Genomic DNA, 22,630 nt, shown 5'->3' with positions numbered 1-22,630 from the left:
AATGTGTCAGCAGATACATCTACCTAGTTATTACGTCTGCATTGCATTCTAACGAGCTAAACAGCAGGTACAATTAAATATGCAAAATACGCTGACATTTTGCATTACAAATTAATCTGTTTACAGCAGGAATGCATTTAAAGGAAAATTGCAGTGAAACATGAAGTTCCTACATCTAATTGCTGAGTAAAGCCAATGGCTCCAAAACAGTTGTAGATATTTTAAAAAGGATAATTAACAATAAAACAAGCACAGTAACTATCTTGACAAGGTCAGACTGAATTTTTGGGAGAGGTCCCTAGTTCAGAGTCTATGAGCAATATGGTGTACAGATGATTGTAACTGGCCAGCCAGCCACCTGCTACTGATGCACCTTAAGTTCACAATACTCCTTTCCCCACTTTCCTCATATCGGACACCTGCACAATACAACCTGAGAGAGGGGTCACAGAGCAGCAGCTGGGAGGATGTGAGAGATATCCAAGAGTTATGCTAGGGAAAGTGTGGTCCACATGATTATGTGAGGATCCAAGAGTTCTGGAGGCTCTCAGGCCATTAGAGCCTCAATCTAACCGCATATTTTTTACCAAATGCAATACAAAGATTGGATTTGTAATACAACAGTGGTTTAACAATGGCAACATTCATGTATTTTATACACAGAGAGCCAAACCCTCAGTCCCTCCAGTATCAATGACAAAGTTCCCATTGATTAAACAGAACTAGGCTTTGCCTCTTAGACTGAACTTCAGCTTAGTCAGGAGAAGGAAGTCAGCAGCTCTCCCCACCCTTGCTGCACTCACAGCATCTAGTTATTTTGTCCTTCTCTGCTCTGAATTATGGGAACCTCTTCCAGGCATTAGGTTTATACCTGGGAAGGAGAAGGAACAAAGCAACTCTCTCTGAGAAACACCTGTCCCACAGTGTGAGGGAGATACTATGTTTAAGAGGTACCCATACAGCTACATTCTTCTTCAATAACATTTTTACTAAAGGCTTGACTATAGATGTGCCATGGTCTGAGAATAAGGGACAATGCATTGTTACGCTGCCCCAGGAGCAGATTGGGGGGAGACTGTGACTCAGAGTCATATTCTCCCTCCCAGTTCCCCTTACTACTCCCTCTCCAAAGCAAACTGTGCTGGGTCCGTAACCAGCGCAACACATGTTGTCCAATGCACTAGTGCTGGCCAGCCCATTTGGGAGCCAGAGCCAAGGTTTCACCCCTTGCACAGTTTCATTCATCTGTGTGAGAGAAGAATGTAGGGTTCTGCACAGTCCATTTCCCCCTTCCATGCAGCTACCTGTGATGTGGCCCTACAGAATGTTAAATATTAACAGCTGTAATTAAGCACTTGACCCTGAAGTCTTTCTGCTGGTAAAACTTAAAAAAATCAGTGATTTGTCTGTCTCGGCACTGAACAATCATGCCCTAAGTAGGTTAAAGACTGTTGTAGTCAAACTAGACAACTATTTCTCTTCAAAGTGGTTATTTAAAGACTACAATAAATGGAATATTTAGACAAATAATTGCCATAAAGCTCACTGGCCCAGAGATCTCCCAAGAACAAGAAGGGGATAATCATGGGAGAGAATTTCATTTAATGAGGTATCACATTCGAAATGGGAGAGGGGGGAAACTCACACAATCAGTAAATTATTCTTTTTATTTTTTAAAACACTTCAGTTCATAGGTTAAAATTTGTTTTTAGAAAAACAAATGTGCATAAATAATGTTATCCTGCACCATCTGCTTGTCATTAATATTACGGTTTAGAAGTGGAAGAATTTAAACAATAGCCAAAAGGGGTCCTAAGAACATAAGAACGGCCACATTGGGTCAGACCAATGGCCCATCTAGCCCAGATCCTGTCTTCCAACAGTGGCCAACGTCAGGTGCCCCAGAGGGAATGAACAGAACACGTAATCATCAAGTGATCCATCCTGTCACCCATTCCCAGCTTCTGGCTAATAGAGGCTAGGGATATCATCCCTGCCCATCCTGGCTAATAGCCACTGATGGACCTATCCTCCATGTACTTATCTAGTTCTTTTTTGAACCCTGTTAGAGTCCCATCTCTAGTGCTTGCTTAATACATATGATTTGTACAAAGCATCATTATGGAGGATGAAGACGTTCTATTTATGATGTAGCTATCTAAGTTGTTTCACTTTTCTGTAGACAAATGGGACACACATGCTCTTACTTACCAGTTAACAGAACTGTCAGAGGGTCAGGAATCTGAATTCTGAACATTTAGTCATCTTATTCAAAATTAAACAGATTAATTATTTTGAATAAAATGGATCTGTAAAAAACAGTACCTTGACTTTTACTGCCTTTGACAAATACAATACTCTAAAGTTCAAGGAAGATGAGCAGTGCAAAAACACATTTTAGCTATGGTCAGCACTGAGTACATTACTTATAACAACAATGAAGCAGATGAAACAAAAATATTCTTTCTGCGCTGACCTTAGCCTACTTCCTTCAGAGACCATGTTTTTTTCCTAAACTTGAGTGGCATGTGAGTGTGCATATTGATACTTGATATATCTGTTAGGCATCAGTGTACGTGGTGAAAGAACCATTTAATTGATCTAAGCTAGCAAAAGAAAAAACCACACATGATCCAATGTGCACATGATCCTAAACTAGGTAGTAGCCTCTATTCTACAAGTCTTGCTGGTTTCTTTGCAATGTCGAGCCAAAATTCATGTAACTGCTGGACGATGTAGTCTGTCATTATGCATAGTGTTAGTGCTATTGCACTAGTGACAGGCACTGGCGACCAGCATTTAGGGTTTGGTGTTATTCAGTTTCCAAATGTAGGTAAAGAACTAAACAAATTTTTATTTTAATACTTCTTATGAATAACTGTACATATTGCCTGGAAAGGGTGAGCTCTGGAGTCAAGATACACCTCACTTGCCCCTGGAGACTTGGTACGCACGCACACACATGCCTATGCATGCACACAGTCACTAGGCTCATGTATCCGGAAAGTGGAAGATTGAGTTCAGATCTAAACTTGTAAAGTTAGATTCTACTGCCCAATTTATTTACACATGTGCTATTTGCTAAAATGTTGCACCATCAGATATATCTATTGGTAAACTGAGGCACAACCAAGTTAAGAAACTTGTGCGCACATACTCTGAGTCAGTAGGAGAATCAGAAACAGAAACCAGGAATCTTAATTACTGGTCTCCTCTTTTTACCACTGAAGTATTCTGGGTAAGATTTTCAAATGGACTTAAGTCCCATTTTCAAAAGTCGCTAAGTCAATTAGGCACTGCTGAAAATTTTATCTAATGTATCCAGATTAAGGATTTGGAATGAGTGCTCATATTGGAAGGTCTTGCTCACCTTCTAGATAACATTATAAAACTACAATGGAAGGGATATAGCAATCAGACATGTATGTTGTCTGTACAGATAAAAACCACATGCATGAAATATATATACACAAAACATACCCATGTAATATTTTATTGTATGCACTTCTCCTTAATGAGCATGCTTTATCAGAGAAAAGAAGAAATACCATTTGGATATAATGTATACGCGCTATACTTTATTCTTGAACTTAATGGACTTGACTTCCTCTTTCTGCAAACTTTGACTTTGTGCAAAATTAGACTAGTTTGATTGCTAATTCTGTGTTAATACTAAGTTCAGTTCTCATTACCCTTCCATTTCTATTCTTTATCCTGAGGGGAAGAGAGAGCAGTTATCATTGGGCCATTCTCACATCTTCCAAAGCAGTGGTATAGGTGTTAATCTTTTGTTTACGTTTGATGTGGATAAGGACGACTATGACTACAGCTTTAGGTTTATTAATATGCAGAACTACCACCTCATTAATCACAAGGTATGTTTTGAAGTTAAGCTGCAATATTTGTTGAAATGTCTGATCTGGAATAAAAGACTTGCTCCTTATTTGTTTCCTTTGCTTTTATCCACCCTCTAGTCAGAAACTGCCATGTTTGCTGCACTGTATTATACATCTTTTTCATGAGGACCCCTTCTCCACCTGGATTATCACCACTGTGGAATTTTTTGACTCCTTAGTCCATAAGAGCTTTCTATGCAGTACATTTTACACATGATAGCAAAGAAGTCAGGTTACCTTTTCTTCCATTTTGCATTAAATCCTATATATAGCTACTCATGACTAGTAAAAAATAAATATGATTTATTTATAAATTCACCTGATTTGCACTTCATTACTCTGAATCCATCTGCACAGACATAGGATGTGGGCACATGCACGCCCATATGCACCTACGTGTTTTTTAAAACCCAAGTCCCTTGAGGGAACATTGCTGGACCCTGTGATGTTACTTAGCCTCCCATGTGATGTTTTATAGCTTGGTTTTCAGTTTGAGCAAACTAGGAACAAGTATAGCACAGAAAAAACAAACTGAGAAGTTAGGATTGCAAATCTGATTAACAATAACAGGAGTTGAAAATTCACAAATTCTAAGAATCGGGCTGGAATTGTATTATTATTTCTATTGCTCTTGAAGCCAGGGTTCCATTTGCTAAGTACATACAAACATATTAACAAAGATGGGCCCTGCCCAAAAGAGTTTACAATGTGAATTCAAAGTTCCTGTTTAAAGCAGAAACTCTGAATTTAGACTTCTCATTTCTCCCCAAGTTGATACTTTCTCTTATCCGCCTTTTAATCACAAATAATGTCTGCTACTGTATCCTCCAACTGTGCACCAGTACTGAGTGAGCAGATGGGTTAAATTAAGCAGTATTGTTAGCAACATTAAGATCTGTAGCAGTTACTTTCAGACACTTTGGTACCATTATAAATGCAAAGAGTTTTCTTCTTGTTTGCCAAAATATTTACTTAACCCTTTCCTTTTGCTCTAACAGGTATATCCTCAGCATCTGCCATAGTTTGGCAAGTGATGCTCTGTTTTTGAAAGAGCTGTTACATATGGATCAATTTAGCCATAATATCTATATTACTAAGAAAATCTAAAAGTCACAAATAGATGAAAATTTAAGAGAAGCAAAAATTTACTTGAGGAATAAGGATAGGGCTTTATACTGAGAATGGTTTTAACTTTGCTTACATAGATTTAAAAAGTTACACTTCTTTGTCCTTTAAAATAGTAGTGTGGGGTAATGACCCAAATATTTATGTGCCTAAAGATGCAGGTGAATACCTAGTCAGATTATCAAAAGTGCCTAATTAGGTTAGGTATCTAAATCCTATTGAATTCAATGCGAGTTAGGTACCTAACTTGCTTAGGCACTTCTGAAAATCCCACTAGGCATCTATCTGTGTCTTTAGGAACCTAAATACTTTGGAATATCTGGTTCAGTCTGGCTACCTTTTTGTTTGGGTGGGGGAGAAACAGAGAGAAGAGGCAAGCAATAAAAATCCACAACCAGAGAATGTGAAAGGCTATTGAATAAAATTAATCCCTGGCATAACTCCACTGATGTCAGCAGCATCACAGAGCTTAATGTGGCCACGGTCTTTGTAAAAAGCTGCACTGAACCAGAAAGTATTATATTCACTTAGAAAACAAAAGAACAAATCTGTCACTCACCTCTGTGTAAAATCTTTAAACTCCATAAATAGGTAAGGCCTTTAACAACCTACATACAAGAGAAACAATACATAAATAAAAATTTCTAATGGGGGAATATATGTATTTCAGTTGGATTTTATTCTTAAGGATTTGGGTTGCAAGTGCAAGAAGCAAGATTGAAAAATGGGTCTATTCCAGTTTACCCCATGTTTTTATGGTTGTCTTAGCTGCATTGTCCAGTAATCACCCTGACTATCAAGTCCAACTTTATCTCGTGGTTTATTAAGAATACATTAATTCCTGAGTGTTATTAATTTCACACGAAGAAGTTCATTACAGTTTTAGCTGAAATAAGTACGAGTAATATCTAAAATAGACAGCTTAGTCTTCAGAGAATATATTTAGGGGCCAAATTTGGCCCAAATAGCAAATGTAGACCTTTCCCCAATCCTTTAAATCAAGTTCTGTTTGTTTTGAAGTAAGAGGATAGAAATTTTCCTCATACAACTATTCTAAGCAGAGGACTGAGTGCATGCCCTGACTGTGGATTTAACCCACTTGAAATAGTATTCCTTTTGGGCCAATTATTTCTTTCTGATAAAGTAACATGCAGCATTTTTTACTGTAAAAATGCCATTTTCAGGCCTATGCATTTCCAAAGTTGTTCCATTTATTTTAAGGAGAGATATCAGTGGTTCAAACTATTAACAACACATCATCAACAAATAGGCTTATCTTCTGTTCATTTGTCTCCACTCCTACAGCTTGGCATTGATTAAAGCTTATTGAGCAAAAACCTATAAGTAAATGGCATAAAAAAGGTGGTAGAATATGTAGCCTTGCTTTGTCTTTCTTTTTAAATTAAAGTTGTTGGCACGTGACATTAACATTCTACAACGTTGAGGGTCTATAATATAAACTTCTTATCAGTTTTAGAAATTAGAATCAAATCCTCTACAGATGAAAACCTGTTGAGGAAGACCCTGTGCAAGGGCTCAGTCTTGCAAGGTGGTGACTAGAGCCAAGTTTGATTTGAACCCAAACACATTTTTTCAATATTTTTGAAAAATTAGAAAACTCAAAAAATAAAAAACCCTGAGCCAACTCAATACCTTTTGGTTGACTTGAAGCAACTCCCCCACCCCCGTCCCGTTTTTCAATTCAGTTTTACTAAAACATTTTCTGAGATATGACACGAGTTTCAATCAACATTCCATAGGGCATTGTGCATACACCGAGTCTACATTCCTCAAACTGACACCTCACGATGCTTCCATACATGGAATATTTACATATGTTTATTTCAAATCTAGCAGCAAGATAACCATTGGTTCTGAGATGCACCAAGCATTACCATTTATTTTCCATCCTCTTTCTTTCTTTCCTAGGATTACATTCAGAATAGTCTATGACTATACAGACTGTTCAATCAACGGCACAGGAACACAATCCCGTACTACAGGTTACCTAGAAATAGGCTCTTCTCCCTAGATTTTGTAAAGCTATCCCAATAAATAACAAAGTAATTAAACCCCCCCAAATAATGTAACTTCTTGCCTTCTGCCACCACCAAGATTTTTTCCTGATCTGCTTTTTCCAGCAGCCCGAGATCTATAAGATCATCGAATAAACCTGATTCTAGTTTTGCACACTTTTCTTCTCTAGAACATTTCTGCTGTGTCAGCCATTATTTTTACTGCAAAATTTTTCCTACAAAATTTGCTGTCTACAATGACATTCCACTCATTTTCCTGACTGAGGTAGGTCTTTTTGTCCAGTACATTCCTGAACAACAGGCCATTTTAGATGGATTGGAAAGTGACAGGAGTTCCTCATGCAGAACAAAGAAAATTCTTTTTGGCCATTAAGGAGGTTGAAATAAAATTAAATTGTTTCTGTTAAAGTGACTGACTCAAACTTTACAAAAGTCAAAATTGTTACATGGCATATAAAGGCGTAAGATTATATTAATTTTCAGTCTTCCTATTGGATTAGAAGAATGTTCTGAAATCTCATTCATTCAGTAAGCAAAATAATATAAGTGGAATCTGAGCCTCTTTTGTATACTGAATAATGATTTTGGATCCCTACTAAATTACTCTAGTCTAGATGGCACCTTCAGAGTGCTAAACTTGCATCCCTAGTTCCAAGTGCCTCGTGGCCTCAGATGGTAATTACCATCACAAAGAGCCTTAATCATAGTCCATATATCTCCCTCAGTATGGCCTTGTTCACTTTAGCCTTTCAAAAAGCAAAACAGAATTCGTAGAATTCTATTTACACATTGTTTCAAAAATTGCCAGAATTATAGCAATACTAAAAAAATAAGGAATGGCATTTCAGTCATTTTTCCACTTCCCCAACAAAAATAGTTTTGGATACAGTAAGCTATTCTCTTCATTAAACATATATTCAGACAATTTAAAATCTTGAAAAATATTTTAAACAAGTTCCATAATGAATTTTGAACGTTTATCATGTACAGGAATAAAGCAAACATTTGCTAGGGAAAATAATCAACAACTGTGAGTTATTAAACATCTCTATTAAAGCACACACCCCACATAAGTGGTTATAAAAAGCCTGCTATTAAACAAACTATCACATTCAGATTATCTGTGCAACAGAGTACATGAAAATTCAAGGAATTTTTTAATGTAAGCTATGTTTTAAAGCTGCAGAATAAAGAAAATGAGCATAAATTATTGTCATTCATTGAAACACTAAAACATACATTAAAAGAGATGCCCTTTTCCTATTAAGGATGAACATTTTGGTATTAAGCATTATTCTAAAAAGATGCCAGCATAGAGTATCTTTTGATTGAACATCTAAGAGCTATTATTGATATTCAGTGAAGTAGGTTTTGCAACAATGACTTGACAAAGCCTTGACACAAAAAGTACTTCTACCTGCTGTCAATCACTCACTCTCTTGACAGTTCAAGTGCACATCTGTTCAGGGAGAACTTCAATCAACATTAGCACTAAAAATACAGTGCACAATGTCACTAATTCAGAAATGGAAGTGGAAATAAATGTGTGAAGTGGAAGCAAAGGTAGAATAGTATCAACCATAGAGATGCCTGAAAGCTTACACACTGTAGTAGGTTTCAGAGTAGCAGCCGTGTTAGTCTGTATTCGCAAAAAGAAAAGGAGTACTTGTGGCACCGTACTTGTGCCACAAGTACTCCTTTTCTTTTTACACTGTAGTAGGAAATTGTTTAGCAAGATGGAGTAAGCCTGCCTCTTTCAGGGTTCTCAAATTTTCTTTTTCCCATGGAAAAACCACTAGCCATTCACTAAATAAAGTGAATAATACAGTAAACAAAAAAAGGTTCCCTTCTCATCAAGGCTGCGTTGGGCAGAATGATCCAGAATTTTATTATGGCATCAGAGACAGCTCCTCCTCCTCCTCTCTACTCACTTCTGGCAGCTTCTGCCATTCTCTCTCACTGCTTTCCTTCGACTAAACACCATCTGTCTTCTCTATGAGACACCTCTCTTTCGTTGAGTCTTTACTCGGATTCCTCCCACTACCCTGCCCCTTCTCCACCACTCTCATCCTTACTGTATTTTATTTCATCCACAGTAAATAACTAAAACTGAAAAAAGCCCAGTATTTGACAAGGCAGAACTTCTTTAGGAAAGAAAAGAATGGACTTGATAATGGACTCTTGCAGAATCAACTTGAACCAAAGAAGTCTGGTGCTCCTCACTTCTCCCTGAATAGTGTAACATGATGTTTGGATGGTTGGGCAGGAGTAACAATGAAAGAAAACTGTAGATGGTATACAGAACAGTGCCAATAATATTTTTACTTAATCTGTATATAAGTGCAAGGGTTTGGTATTTCCCAGTCTATTTCCCAGTGGACAAGTGTCCACACCAGAAAGGGTACCACTACAACTTGCCTAAACCGGTAATACTTGGCAGTCTCAGCAGACTTATTCTCTCAGCCATAGAGATGATCATGCCAAGTCGGGGATTAGTCACATCGGAAGGAGACTGTATGTGTAAGATTACACAGTTGCTAACCTAATGCACTTGTATTATGGATACCTACTAAGTATTTCTACCAAGTACATCACTGTGGTATCTGTGACACTTACAAGAAAATAAGTTCCTATCCCTTCCCTTCTTACTCTGGCTCTGGATAGCACCTTTGACCCTGTGGAGCATGGGTACCATGGAAGGTCCTGGTTGCCAAGGGACAATCCCACAAGTAGCTCAGTAGATTAAGACATGCACTTGAACATGACTCAAGTTCAATGGAGCGAGCAGAGCACAGGGGTTACATATTCTTTTCTAATGGTGTTGCTTAGCAGACGGCTATCGTGTCCTAGATTAGTTGGAGTTATTTCCAGGTGTATGGTGTATCTGTCTGGAACCTTTCCTGGGTACTAAATTCACTCAGCATTTTTTAAAAGAATAAATGCATGTCCCATCATGGCAGAACTGGTATAGCAAAACCCAAGACTCAGGGCTTGCCTATGCTTAAAATGCTACAGCAACACAGCAACACCACTGCAGCTGTGCTACTGTAGTGCTTCAGCGTAGACACGACCTATGCTGAAGGGAGGTATTTTTCCATCAGCACAGGTAATCCACCTCCCCAAGAGGCAGTGGCTACATCAATGGAAGAACTATTCCATTGACCCAGCTCTGGCTGCTTGGAGACTTAAGTCAGCTTAACTACACATGGGTGTGGATTTTTCAGACCCCTGACCGATGTAATTAAACCAATCTAATTTTCTAGGGTAGACAAGGCCTTAGTCTTGATTGCTGCAGTAAAGATTTACATACTGTATTGAGTGCTCTTGGAAAGGTTTCACTTAAGAAGAATCATTTACTAATTTTGAAAAAGCTTTTAATTAACTAAAGTGCACATCATGTGCATTTTTTTTGCAGACTCTACAGCCTACTGAAATTGTCAGCTCTCAGGATTCTAAAGGATAAATGGCCCTGTGCATATAGTGCATGGAAGATGGAAAGAAGATTTATTGATTCAAAAAATGCTCATGCTTCTCTCAGTACAGGAGTCTTAGATTTCGTTTAAGTAAAATATATAATCTTGGGACATTTGTGTATTGTCCTGTCCCAGGCTCTAGCCTTTGCTTTTCCATTCCCCTCTCATTACATGGACAGGGAGGTAAACACCAAGCTAGCAATCCCTGGGACCTTTGGACAACAACAGTAAAGTCTTTGGGGCAAGGATAGTGTGCCTGTGTGTGTGCGCGTGCGCATATTCAGTGACTATACAATTGGGTCCAGACCCTGCCTGGGACTCTAGATGCTACCGTAATTCAAATAAGACACAACTACAAGCACCAGGGGCACTTTCAGGATACACTGCAGCAAAGAAGTTACTCAGCAGGCAAGGGCTTTTGTTTCCCTCTCTCTGACTGTTCTCAAGCAAGTGCAGAGAACTAGCAAGGGGGCAGAGATAGCTTCCAAACTCCATCCTCACTAAAGGATGTGCCTGATGTGGCTTATGAGTAAGGAAATGTGATCAAACTGCTTCTTTGAATCTGCCCGCTCATTTGTCCACCTTCTATCCCACTACCATTCATGCAGTGACCATAGTGCAGGCAGATGTAGGATCAACACATGTCAGGTGTCAACCATCTGAGGTGAGTAGCAGGGAGTGTTTGCCAACAACAACAGATTTGGTAAGAGGTCAAGCTGAACAATGAACAGATCTGAAGCTACTTAAACAAAATGTCATCGGAAAAGGATGTTCATTATTCTGGGCAGAGAACAGAGAGAAAGTAGAACTGTGAATTACAATGAACAGAGATTAAATAGCTCCCTGTGTTGAATTAAAGGATTTAAATTATCATCTTGATGTATAATGAATGTGAAAACATAGCACTTAATTAAATGGCACATGATAGAATAACTTTGTTATGCTTTAAATTGCTTAAGTTATCAAAGTATTTCTTAGATTTAGCAATTGTTTAGCAGTATCCCTCACCCCCATGATGTTTGCCAAGATGTTGTTCAATTAGCCTCGGTTCAGGCTTTGAAAGCAGATTATAGAATAAAAAAGTCACTCCATATTTTGCAAACACCATCACCAAAATCAAGGGAACAATGCACTTGGACTCACTATCATGATGAAGCCCTCAGACGCTGCTGAGACACACTGATGTGCTAGAGGGGGCTCTCAGGAGCCCCTTTCAAAATTCTGCCACCAAACTGAAGGGAGGTTGGGGCTGATATCCCTGCCTAGGACAGGGTTCAGTTCCCCACTTCCTTGGGATTAGAGCTAAATCCCACCTACTAGAGATGACTTGTGTGAAGGGTCACAGAAATGGGTTGGGAATGCAACATGCCCCATAGGCATGTTTTTACCGGACTTTCTCTTCCAGGAAAGCAACTACAGTCTCCTGCTTGTTGCTTTAGGAAACAGATCAACAGTGGGGAAAAACTGTACTGTACAAGCAGTTAAACATACGATGCCACTGCACCTTGAGAACAGGTGTATGCAGAAGAACACAGCAAGCCTTTGTTCTTTCCCATCAGGTTTAGTCACAACTTCTTGGCCCAAGGAGCAGATCTAAATGATTCACCTGCCTTTGTGCAAAGAGAGGACCAGAAGAGCTGAAACACGCCAGTCAGTCAGCAGCAGTTCAGCAGATGCACAAGAACAGCCACCATAATATGTCACTATGGTCCCATTGTCACATGGTCTTACTGCTGCTTATTAAGACCGTAACAGTGCACAGAAAGGATGGGAACAACGACAATGGTCCAAAGAGAGGACAGCTCATACAATCAAATCTAAGACTGGATACGTATATGACACAACCATCAAAGACAAAAATACTTACAGCTACTGCTATTCTTCCTAGTACGTGCTCTGGAATTTTTCTGTAAACATCCAAAGAACCGCCTGTAGGGACAGAGAGACAAAGTGTGATTAGTTAATATAAAATCAAATACTATCCTAGATTTAAAGGTTTTCTAGCCCTTTGGTTATTAATAAAAATGCCATAAACAACATAACAGTAATAGTGTCAGAAGTAATTGACCTTAAATAACATTCATTCTCTGAACAACAATAGGCGACAGCTCTCAACATCTCTTTTCTTCCCACGTTTGCAAAGATATTACTAACGTCTTTTCAGAATACATCCATATCGCAGGACAGAAAGCAAAAAACAGACTTTATTCTAGAGAACTGAACAAGGTTTGATGCACCTTAATTTACTTCTTAGTAATCTAAAGACTTCAGAAGAATTACAACGGATTACGAAGTCAAAATCATTAACACCTGGTCACAAAAAGCCACGTACAACTGATGCTATCAAAAGCTATTGGTATCTAGCATAGTGGAACGTGCCCCTGAAATCAACCTTCCCCTGCAGATCAAACACATAAGGATTGACTGCGCCTCAAAGTCACAACTCTGAACTAAGGGATGTCTGGAGATGCAACAGAGAGCTTCTAGGCACACAGAGAAAGCTTCTGCTAGTATATTCCTTTATTTACTACTCGCCCACAACTCAGTAGGGCCAGCCACTATATGTGTAGAAGATAGAGTACACTGGTTTCTGATGGGATGCCAGGCATCCCCAGAAGACTAGAAAGGACAGTTTCCACTTGCCTACCTTTTATTAAATTATTTATTCTGGAAATTCATGCCCAATTAATGAAAAAACCCATTTAAAAATTATAAAGTTTGTTCAGGAAAACAAATTTAAAATTGAGGATGTAAAATAGATGAACAACATATAGGTGAGCCAGCTCTGATTTCCTGGCTTGTGAGGGTGTAAATCAAAGCATAAAACAGATGCAAAGAGGGATTTTCAGATTTGCTAGGTGCCGCTTCCATCAAAGACAATGTGATTTTACCAAAGAATCCAGCTTGAGCAGAGTTAGGCCAACACTGCAAAATTTTGAAAATCCCACCCTTTGCACTTGTTTATGGTTGAATTAAAAATCATAAAAGACATTCTGTAATTCAGGAGTCCAGAGAATAATCACAGGATTCTTAATCCATTCTGGACTCCTGTTCCATTCTTCACCTGTTAGTTGTGTGAGTAATAGTTACTCTAAAGAGCTACTCCGGTTTCTTCATGTTCTCCATCTTTGGAAATACTGTATTTGTGCTGGTCTTCACTAACACTGCTCTATCTCATTTCCTTAAGGAGATAAGGTGGGTGAGGTAATATCTTGAATTCCACAGAGTGTATACGCTTGAAAGCTTGTCTCTCTCACCAACAGAAGTTGGTCCAACAAAAGATATTACCTCACCCACCTCGTCTCACTAATATCCTGGGACCAACACGGCCATAACATAGTTTTCTTAAAATCATTTTTATTTATGTGTTAAGTTTGTTTTTAAATGTAGAGTACCTACGTTCAAGGCATTAGACTGGACTTAAATTTTTAAAGTGAATTTAGATGGGCTCTTACACAGTATGATGAAAGGTAGCACAGTCTCACATGTCTATTCAACACCATAGAAGGTCAACTGTCAGGACAACCAGGTGACCAGCCGTGGCTTGAGCTGGAGCAGGGGAAGGAGCAGTCTGTCAGAACTACCAGACAGCAGGGAGCATCCCCAACAGGGTGTCAACACTGAGCAGACAGGAGTGGCTGCTTTCATTAGGAACCAGTATACCTGCTTTGGTTAGACCCTTGCTTGTGGATTGGCTGATATCTCACAGGTAATTATCTCAAATGACACATCAGGCTCAGAGCACTCATCACAGAAAGAGAAGGCTGCTCACAGGCTCAGGTCATTCTTATTCATGTACATGAGTCTACTGAGCAGTGTACATTTACCGCTGCAAAAAAATGGTCTATTCTCACACATCAGCAGCCAAATCTTGTGCTTAAAAAGTGAATAGTTTGACTATAGACAGTGCAGTGGAAGAAAGCAAAGAATACTGATCTTCAAATACCCAGACATTTTCGTTGTGCAAAGCACACAGTGGACAAAAATTATGGTCAATGTTCAAAACTGGGAGCCTAAAGTTAAGCTTCTAAATACACATGCAGGCACCTAAACAAACAGGACCTGATCTTTAAAGGTGCTGAGAACTTGCAGCTTCCATCAACTTCAATGAAATTTGTGGGTACTCTGCACTTCCAAAGAGAAGACAGAGATAATAAAAACAATCCAACAATGTATTTCACCATCTTTATTTAGTAAAATAGCATTTTTATTAGAGATGTAAAAGTGAAACGGCAAATAAGTCTCATTTTATGTTCCCATTGATCTTGAAGATCAATTGGCAGGTGCCAGGATGAGCCAGGTCAAGCAGTTCAAGCTCTGCACTTCAGTATTTGTAAACCATGATTCACGTAGTTTTCTTTGCTTTCAAGTCCATAAGAGGAGAATCAATACTACTGTGTGTGTGTTTTTACTCTGCATCTCTTTAATATATAAGTATCCCCAAACATACAGATGCAAAGTGTCGAGCTAACCTTAGAGCTCCATCTGTGATTAGCTATTCCACAAAGGAAGTACTTATTCACACAGCCATCCATGGAATTCACTGCCATAGGACACTTTTGAGACACAGTTCAATGGGATTTTTAAAAGAGGAGACTGGATACACACAAGTCTTTATACACAACTATTCTAAGACAGGAAGGCTTGTCAAAAATGGTTACTAGGGGTTAAAAAGTGTCATGTTTAAGGGCTATTCACTTGCAGGGGTTAGGAGGTAAATGTTTCCATCTTCACCTGCAGCCATAAGAAAGTTTTGACAAGGTCCCATTATGTGAGTTTTGTTCTTCCTTTACATTATTGTTTACAGATCATTGCCAGAGGGAGTGCATACCGCATTACATGGACCAGAGTTCTTTTCCAATATGATTCCAAGAAACTTTTGCATGGTCAGTAAATACCAGTGTTGTGCAACATTATGAAAGATGCACATCTTAAAGGGTTAACTGTTCTTATACAAGAATTCAGAATGGCAAACATTTACAAATAGGTACTTCTGTCACTTTTTAATTGCATTTGAATTTGCCTGCTCACTTATAGACCCTGATCTTCAGATTGTAAGTAGATGCACATTGTAGCATTTCCAAATATTTCCCTACTTGGAATGCCCACAACGTGATATGCACATTTAAATACCAATTTGTACACAAGTTTCCAGCAGCCTGTTCTCAACCCCAGAGTACATTAATGAGAACACAAATATTGAAAATCAAACCCATTGGGGGCAATGTTTGTACAGTACAAGAACATCAATGAACTTCACATCTGGGTTTTGTTGAATGAATATATATATATATTATATATAAAAAAATAAAAAACTTAGCATTTACAGAAGATCAGAGCCACAACTCATCTATGTAAATGGGTTGCTATGAACTTCAGAACAGCAAAGGGAAGCGCAAAAAGAATGATCATATCTAGAATGTAGAACAGGTTATTGTAATGAGCAGAAATATATAAAAAATTCTGAAAGACTTTATTTGCGATCCTCAACGGAAGAAAGAAAAGAAGGTAGCCAACAATAGTCGTTGACACACATCTGTTTTATGTAAACTTCCTATGAGAGAGCCATCTTTGCATGACTATTTATATTATAAATTTCTTGCAAGACTTCTATTTCTTCATATCCAACTTAGTAAAAAAAAAAACCTAGCTATGACAGAAAATGCTGGCTCATGAGAAATTCATAGAGCATCACAGATTATTGCTTCAGCGATGTAATGACAACATAAAACTAAGACTAGAATCCTGGAAAATGTTTGAGTTTTCATGCACCAGACACTGGAAGACTGCATCTGTCATGCAAGAGAGACTCTCAGACTTGATAGACAGGATAGCAATGATTATAAATCGCTTTAATAAGATTACTTTGCTTGTTGAAAGTGCCTTTTATCCAAGGATCTCAAAGCACAAAATTTCAAGGTAAAAGTGCTAATAAATCTCCAGAATGACACTGGAACCAGATCACAGGGTAGGGTGTACTATAGGCCTAAAAGAGATTCAGATTGGAAAAAATAAGGATACACTCCAAAGGAAACTGAGTGCAGCAGAGCTAAACAGCTGTGTTGGAAAATAATTTGTTATCTTGCAATTACGAACCAATTTTCACTGAAAACACATAGGACATTGGGTTAATAGATTTCTTTAAAAGAAAATCTGTTTTGGCTATTGAAACATTAAAAGAAAAGAACAGCTGTTTTGTCAGTGAAGACAGATTGCATGGAAGAATCAAATATCAAAATACAGATTAAACTAGCACTTATTTCTGTTCTATTTATATTTTCAATAAAAGTAAATGAAATTACATTCAGAAAAATATTGTGTATAATGAAATATTTAATGTAAAGTGGTAATTCTAACATCCTTTTTAAAATGATCATATTCTCCAACACATTGGAAGTATATATCTTTAAATTTATTTATTTATTTATTTATTTTATTTTTTTTTACAATTAAGAGTACACAAAATAGTCAACTCACCATCCATGAATTCTGTACACAGTGAAATTCTGTTTTCTACAAAAAAAGCGCCATAAAATCCTATGATATAAGATGAGTCACACTGTAAAAAGAAAAAAGAACCTATTCAAAAAAGCCTCTGCATAAAGACTACAGACAAACATAATTAAAAGTAAGTGTTATAAAAAGAATACCTTATAAAGGATTTCTAATTCCGACATAATCTGCTTTTGGAGTTCCAGTGTAATATCTAAAGGTATGAGCTAAAAATATAAACATTAGAAACATTATCTGTTCTGAAATAAAATACAAGTAAATTGTATCGAATTAAAATCAACAGCATATATGGATAGTCTGTATGTGAAAGAGAATGTGGGAGCCAGAAATGGCAGAGAAAGGAAACTGGAGGCCAAAGGACAGAATTAATTACTTTCAAAAGCTAGTCACAGGTTAAACTGACTATAGAACCTACTTCGGCCACACACATTCCCTAAGGAATAGGAGGAATAATTTACCCTAACAGTATTAGGCAGCACCACCTAGCACAGTGGTTCTTAAACTTTTGTATTGGTGACCCCTTTCACACAGCAAGCCTCTGAGTGCAACCCCCCCTGATAAATTAAAACAATTTTTTTATATTAAACACTATTATAAATAATGGAGGTGAAGCAGGGTTTGGGGGTGGAGGTTGACAGCTCATGACCCCCATGTAATAACCTCATGACCCTCGAGGGGTCATGACCCCTAATTTGAAAACCCTTGGCCTAATACTTTGCACTTAAAAAGGCATCTTTAACTCAAGGATACTACAGCACTTCTACATATATTCAACCACACCTGAAAAATGCTATCCTCATTTTACAGACAGGGAAGCTGGAGCACAGAAAGACAATGTCAATCAAATCTGTGGTAAGTGCATAGACAGAGCTCAGGTCAACTGATTTCCAGCCTTGGCGTGAGCACTTTTCAGCTGTGGCTGGCCATGAAACACCTAGAACTCTGGACCCCGATAAACTCTGCAGAATGTAGCCAAGACACTTCACACATTCTAAGCAACTCCTGTAGCATTTAAGCGAATTCTCCAGCACAAGTCAGTGTGGATACTACTGTAGGAGTGCATGTGCCCCATGCACATGAGGCCCAAGTATTTTGAATAGTGGCGTATGTCAGGGGCTGTGCATGTGTCCTGTGCCTTCTTGTGCTCCAGTACAAAGGATAAGGGGCAATGACTCTCCCCCAGGTCCCTCACAATTTAAAGACCATGTTGCTGAGGACTCCAAAAAGCAGGGATGGAGGACTGGTCGTGGGATCTGCACTGACTACAACATCTGAAAGAACCACAGTTACCACTGTCTCCAAGTATGTGTCAGTATGGATCCTACTGTACAGGACTGGCAAACAGTACTCCTGGACGGTGAGAATGAAGAGCGCCAGCTGCATTAGTCAGCTAGCGATTGAAGTACAGCTCTCTCAAATCTGGCATCAGTACTAACCATCACGACAAGGGTGTAAAGTTTAACAAATATCAATGGCTTGCTCCATATTGCTGCTTTGCAAATCTCAGATACTTGTTCTGAAGCACAAAGACAAAGACACTATATATGCCCTGGTGGAGCATGCCCTGATGCCTGGAGAGACTCACCAGCTAACTGATAACAGGAGATGCTCTGACTGATCCACTTAGAGATTTTCGTTGATGAGATGGTTTGTCTTTTGAACCAGCTGGATACAGCAAAAAAAACATGAGGAGGAAGATTAAACATTTTGGTCTTGTGATAACAGAGCAAGGCTCTGGAAATGTCCAAAGTAGCTTCTTCTCTTCTGGCATTGAATGGGGCTTTAGGAAGAAAATGGGTAAGTTAATTGACTACTTCAGGTGAAGCTCCAAGACGACCTTAGGGATGAATTTAGTATGTGTTTTTTTTGTCCCTGTGAAAAGCTACGTAGGGAGGTCTGGTCATAATGGCTTGGAGCTTGCAGACCCTCCAAACTGAGATGATGACAACCAGAAAGACTGTCATAAGAGTAAAGTGATGAATCAAACAATCCAATAACAGCTCTAACAGAGACTCCATAAATGTTAGGAGGACAATGTTGAGAGTCCATGTAGAAGGCAGGTCTCTAACAGGTGGGTAAGTAAGCAGGAAGTCCTTAAAGGAATCTCAGTACTGTTGGATGTGAGAAGATGAGTATGACTATATTGGAGCGGGCATTCCAAAATAGCTGCAAGATGGAAACACTAAGTGCAAATGCAGCTTGTTTCAAGTGCAGCTTGTAACTGAGGATCCTGAGTTTCAGAGCCTCTGCTGGCTCCAGATTACGTTGGAGTGCTCATATGGAGATTCATTTCCATTTGGAGGAGTGGATCTTTAATAGATGGCTTCCTGCTCTGCATGAGGATTTCTTGAATTTGTTGAGAACAATCTGTCAGCAGTGTTCAATCAGCCAACATCCACACCGTCAGGTGCATGGTTTGAGCGCAATATCTGGCAGTGGTTTTGAGATATTACATCCAGGCAGAATGGGAGATGGATGGGAGCCTGAATAAACACGGGCAAGAGAGCAGAGCCAAAACTGCCTCAGGCAGAAGGGAGCTCTTCGGATCAACTGCCTGACTTTTAATTTCACCCTGGAGAACAGGGGAGTTACGGGAGAGATGTATAGGAGGCCCGGTGATCACCATCGCAGGAAGATGTCTGGCAAAAAACACAGGTTCATCCCTCCTCTGGAACAGAAATATGGGCACTTGAGAATGTCTTCAGAGGCAAACAGTTCTATCATGGGAATACCCCAATGGCAAAATATGGGCACTGTGATGGACATCTGCAGTCACCACTTGTGGTTGGTTACCATATGCTGGGTTGAAAAGTCTGTCAGGTGGTAGCTGGCTCCTGGAAGAATTAGAGCCAATAGGGTTAGCCCCTGGTGAGGACACCAAGTGCATAGTCTAATGGCTTTTCCGCATGAAGGGGAAAGGCAAGTGCCTCCTTGCTTGTATATGCAGTATATTAAGGACGTGTTGGCTGTCCAATTCTACGACAATGCAGGCCACTGGATGACCCTCAGCTCTAGGACATTCAGATGCAGCTTCAAATCATCCTGAGACCAGGTCCCCTGCATCTGCAGATGATCCAGATAGGCACCCTAACCTGTCTCTGAAGTGTCTGTGATGAGTGTTATCATCAGGGAGTGGGATCAAGAAGGAAAGCCCTTTCTGGACATACTCTGGGTCCAACCACCAAGTGTGGTCCTGCAGGACCTGGGGCAACATCCCAGACAAAAAAATTTCCATCTTTGATTCACTGAAAATGCTGAAAAAACCCAACTGGTTTCACAAATCAATTTTTTTTTATTTTTCAGAACTGCCAACAAACTGAAAAAACAGTTATTCATCCAACTCTAGTTGGTGCTGCTTCTCTACCCATGTTTCAGTGAGTGTTATTATGGCTGGCATCTGCCACATGGCCAGCTCCAACAGTTCCCCATTTATGATCATGATGATTCTGGCTGCCCCAGGAGCTGCCAAACTATCGAAAGGCCTATAAGCTTTCTCACATATATGATAGGAAGTCTCTATTGCCCGAATCTTAGCAATTCTCATAAGGAGTTCTTAGAATGACTGGAAGTCATCTGGCACCAGATATAGTGCCAAAGACATGGCCTCATTGGGCAATGACAATGACTGGTCCTTCAGTGGCAAAAGAGGATTCTGTTGTAGTTGTTCTGCCCCTGGGTATTTTTTTCCCTTGGAAGTCTGGCATAGGTGGTCTGTCCAGAGAAGCTGATGGAGAGAATGATCTCTTCCTCTTCCTTGAATGTCATGTGGACCAGCTCCTAGAGGTCTGGGATGGGAGACCCCAATAAGTCCAAAAGGGACACAGTGGCATGTCATATGATTGGCTTTGGTCAGTCCAAAGCTGTTCCTGACCAAATGACCACTGAGCCCTGTCAGCAGAGCAGACAGACCTTCTTGTGAGGTTGGCCACAGATCTCAGAGGAGAGAATTCTCTGCTTAAAAAGTGGAAGGAACATATGTGCTGGAGACTGAGAGATTGAATGGACCTCTTCTAAGGGCAGCACCAAGACATGAGTCACACTCCGTACCAGAGTTTTTACTAATGGCCTGGGTCAGTGCCCAAGGAGTCCTCCTCTGTGTTACAAGCTGCTCATCACCAGCTCTCAACACCATCTGGGCATGGTAGTTTTATCCTTAGATGGTCAGTCTTTGTGGGAAGATGCTGGAGTTCTGCCTGGAATGCCTATCTCTGTATTTGGAGCAACCTCTCTCATGCCAGAATAAGGTATTGGAGGTGTCCACAGCACTGGTGGAGTCAGCTTTGGTGCCAGAGGCGTCTGTGCCATTGCCAGGTCTCGCCTCGATGCTGCCTTCTCTGTGCTGATCTTTGGGGTTGCTTAATAAAACTGGCTTGTTCACTATCAGCACTCTGGAGCTAGTTTCCTCAGGACCTGAAGAAACCTTTGAATATTGCTCCAGGAGATGAAGCTTCAGCCACAGGTCTCACAACCGATGCATTCTTGGGGAGAATGAAAGGCACTGTATATGCTCAGTGCATGTGACACTCCTAAGCGAAAAGAGCACTGCTATTCCCATCTTTCAGTGAAATTCAGTTCACTGCAGAAGGGGCAGGGCTTAAAACCCACAGGTTTCAAATCTGCCACATTGAGTGGGACTGTACAGGAGGTATGACCCGTGAATATTCAGTCCAGATGGGTCAATATCATTCACAGAAGTCATATGTCAATGCATCAGAAGAGTCGTGGGGGTTTTATTGAAGAGTTCGAGAAATTTAGCCAAATCTAGGAACTAGTGGGTCAGACACCAGCTTCCTTCTCTCAACCATAGGGAGTAAGAGGGAACCAAAGGAGGTCCATGGCTGACTCACCCTTTACATCTTTGTATAGGAGCGTAAGGAGGCACAGGGTACATGCACAGCCCCAAACGACAAGGCTATTCAAAAGACTAACTTGTGCATGTGTGTACCTACAGTGGAAGTCCACACGGACACATATTCCAAGAACAATATGAATTGACATCATGTACCAAGCTCATGTCTGGAGTAACAGCCTAATAGTGTAAAATTTAAAGCTTCCCTGGCTCTTGCAAGTTCATGGGGAACTTCATTCTTGGGCGGTTTTGGAACTCCGTTTGGTCAGGAATTTAAGTAAAATCACGAACATCTGAATTAAATTCAGCGCTGAAGGTATACGAGAACGATTGAATATGGCAGATGTTAACACAACCAATATGTCTCCCTGACTCCCGCATTTAAAGACCATCTATAAATTCAAGTAATACCTTGGAAATTCTGAATAAGCAGCAAAAGCTAAGGAGTGCCTTTATGGCTCTCCATTTTCAGACAATGCAGTCAGCATCTATGAAAGGGAAGCAATGAAAGGCATAACCATTTATGACCCATGAGGGCCCAGCCAGGTTGAAGATTTGCCATACTACTAACTATTTTGTAACTTTTATTGTCTTTGGAGAAATAAATAGCTATCTTCAGTCTTGGCACAGTAGCCTTTTGCACCATTGGTTCAAAAATTAGAAGATTTGTTATGTAACATGAATAGGTCAGTTATATAGGCAATTGCTCTATTTGCCTTAGTGGTGGCAAAAACAAGG

General features: G+C 39.6%; 1 protein-coding gene across 10 annotated transcripts in view; it reads right to left on the bottom strand.

The window, feature by feature from the left end:
* The window catches only part of MAP2K5 (mitogen-activated protein kinase kinase 5), a 209,842-nt gene that overhangs the window by 110,693 nt on the left and 76,519 nt on the right, over positions 1-22,630 (bottom strand). For all 10 annotated transcript variants that reach the window (XR_006274573.1, XR_006274574.1, XM_043493329.1 and 7 more), the window contains 4 exons: positions 17,181-17,249; positions 17,008-17,089; positions 12,398-12,459; positions 5,581-5,629 (listed from right to left, as the gene is read on the bottom strand). Coding sequence is in view for 8 of the 10 variants with exons in the window: in XM_043493329.1 (XP_043349264.1) it covers positions 5,581-5,629; positions 12,398-12,459; positions 17,008-17,089; positions 17,181-17,249 (262 nt within the window). In the remaining 2 variants the exon portion in view is untranslated. The remainder of the gene's footprint in view (positions 1-5,580; positions 5,630-12,397; positions 12,460-17,007; positions 17,090-17,180; positions 17,250-22,630) is intronic.

The sequence above is a fragment of the Dermochelys coriacea genome, chromosome 10 (assembly GCF_009764565.3).
Source record: "Dermochelys coriacea isolate rDerCor1 chromosome 10, rDerCor1.pri.v4, whole genome shotgun sequence".
Taxonomy (NCBI): domain Eukaryota; kingdom Metazoa; phylum Chordata; order Testudines; family Dermochelyidae; genus Dermochelys; species Dermochelys coriacea.
This window is presented reverse-complemented; position numbering and strand designations above follow the sequence as displayed.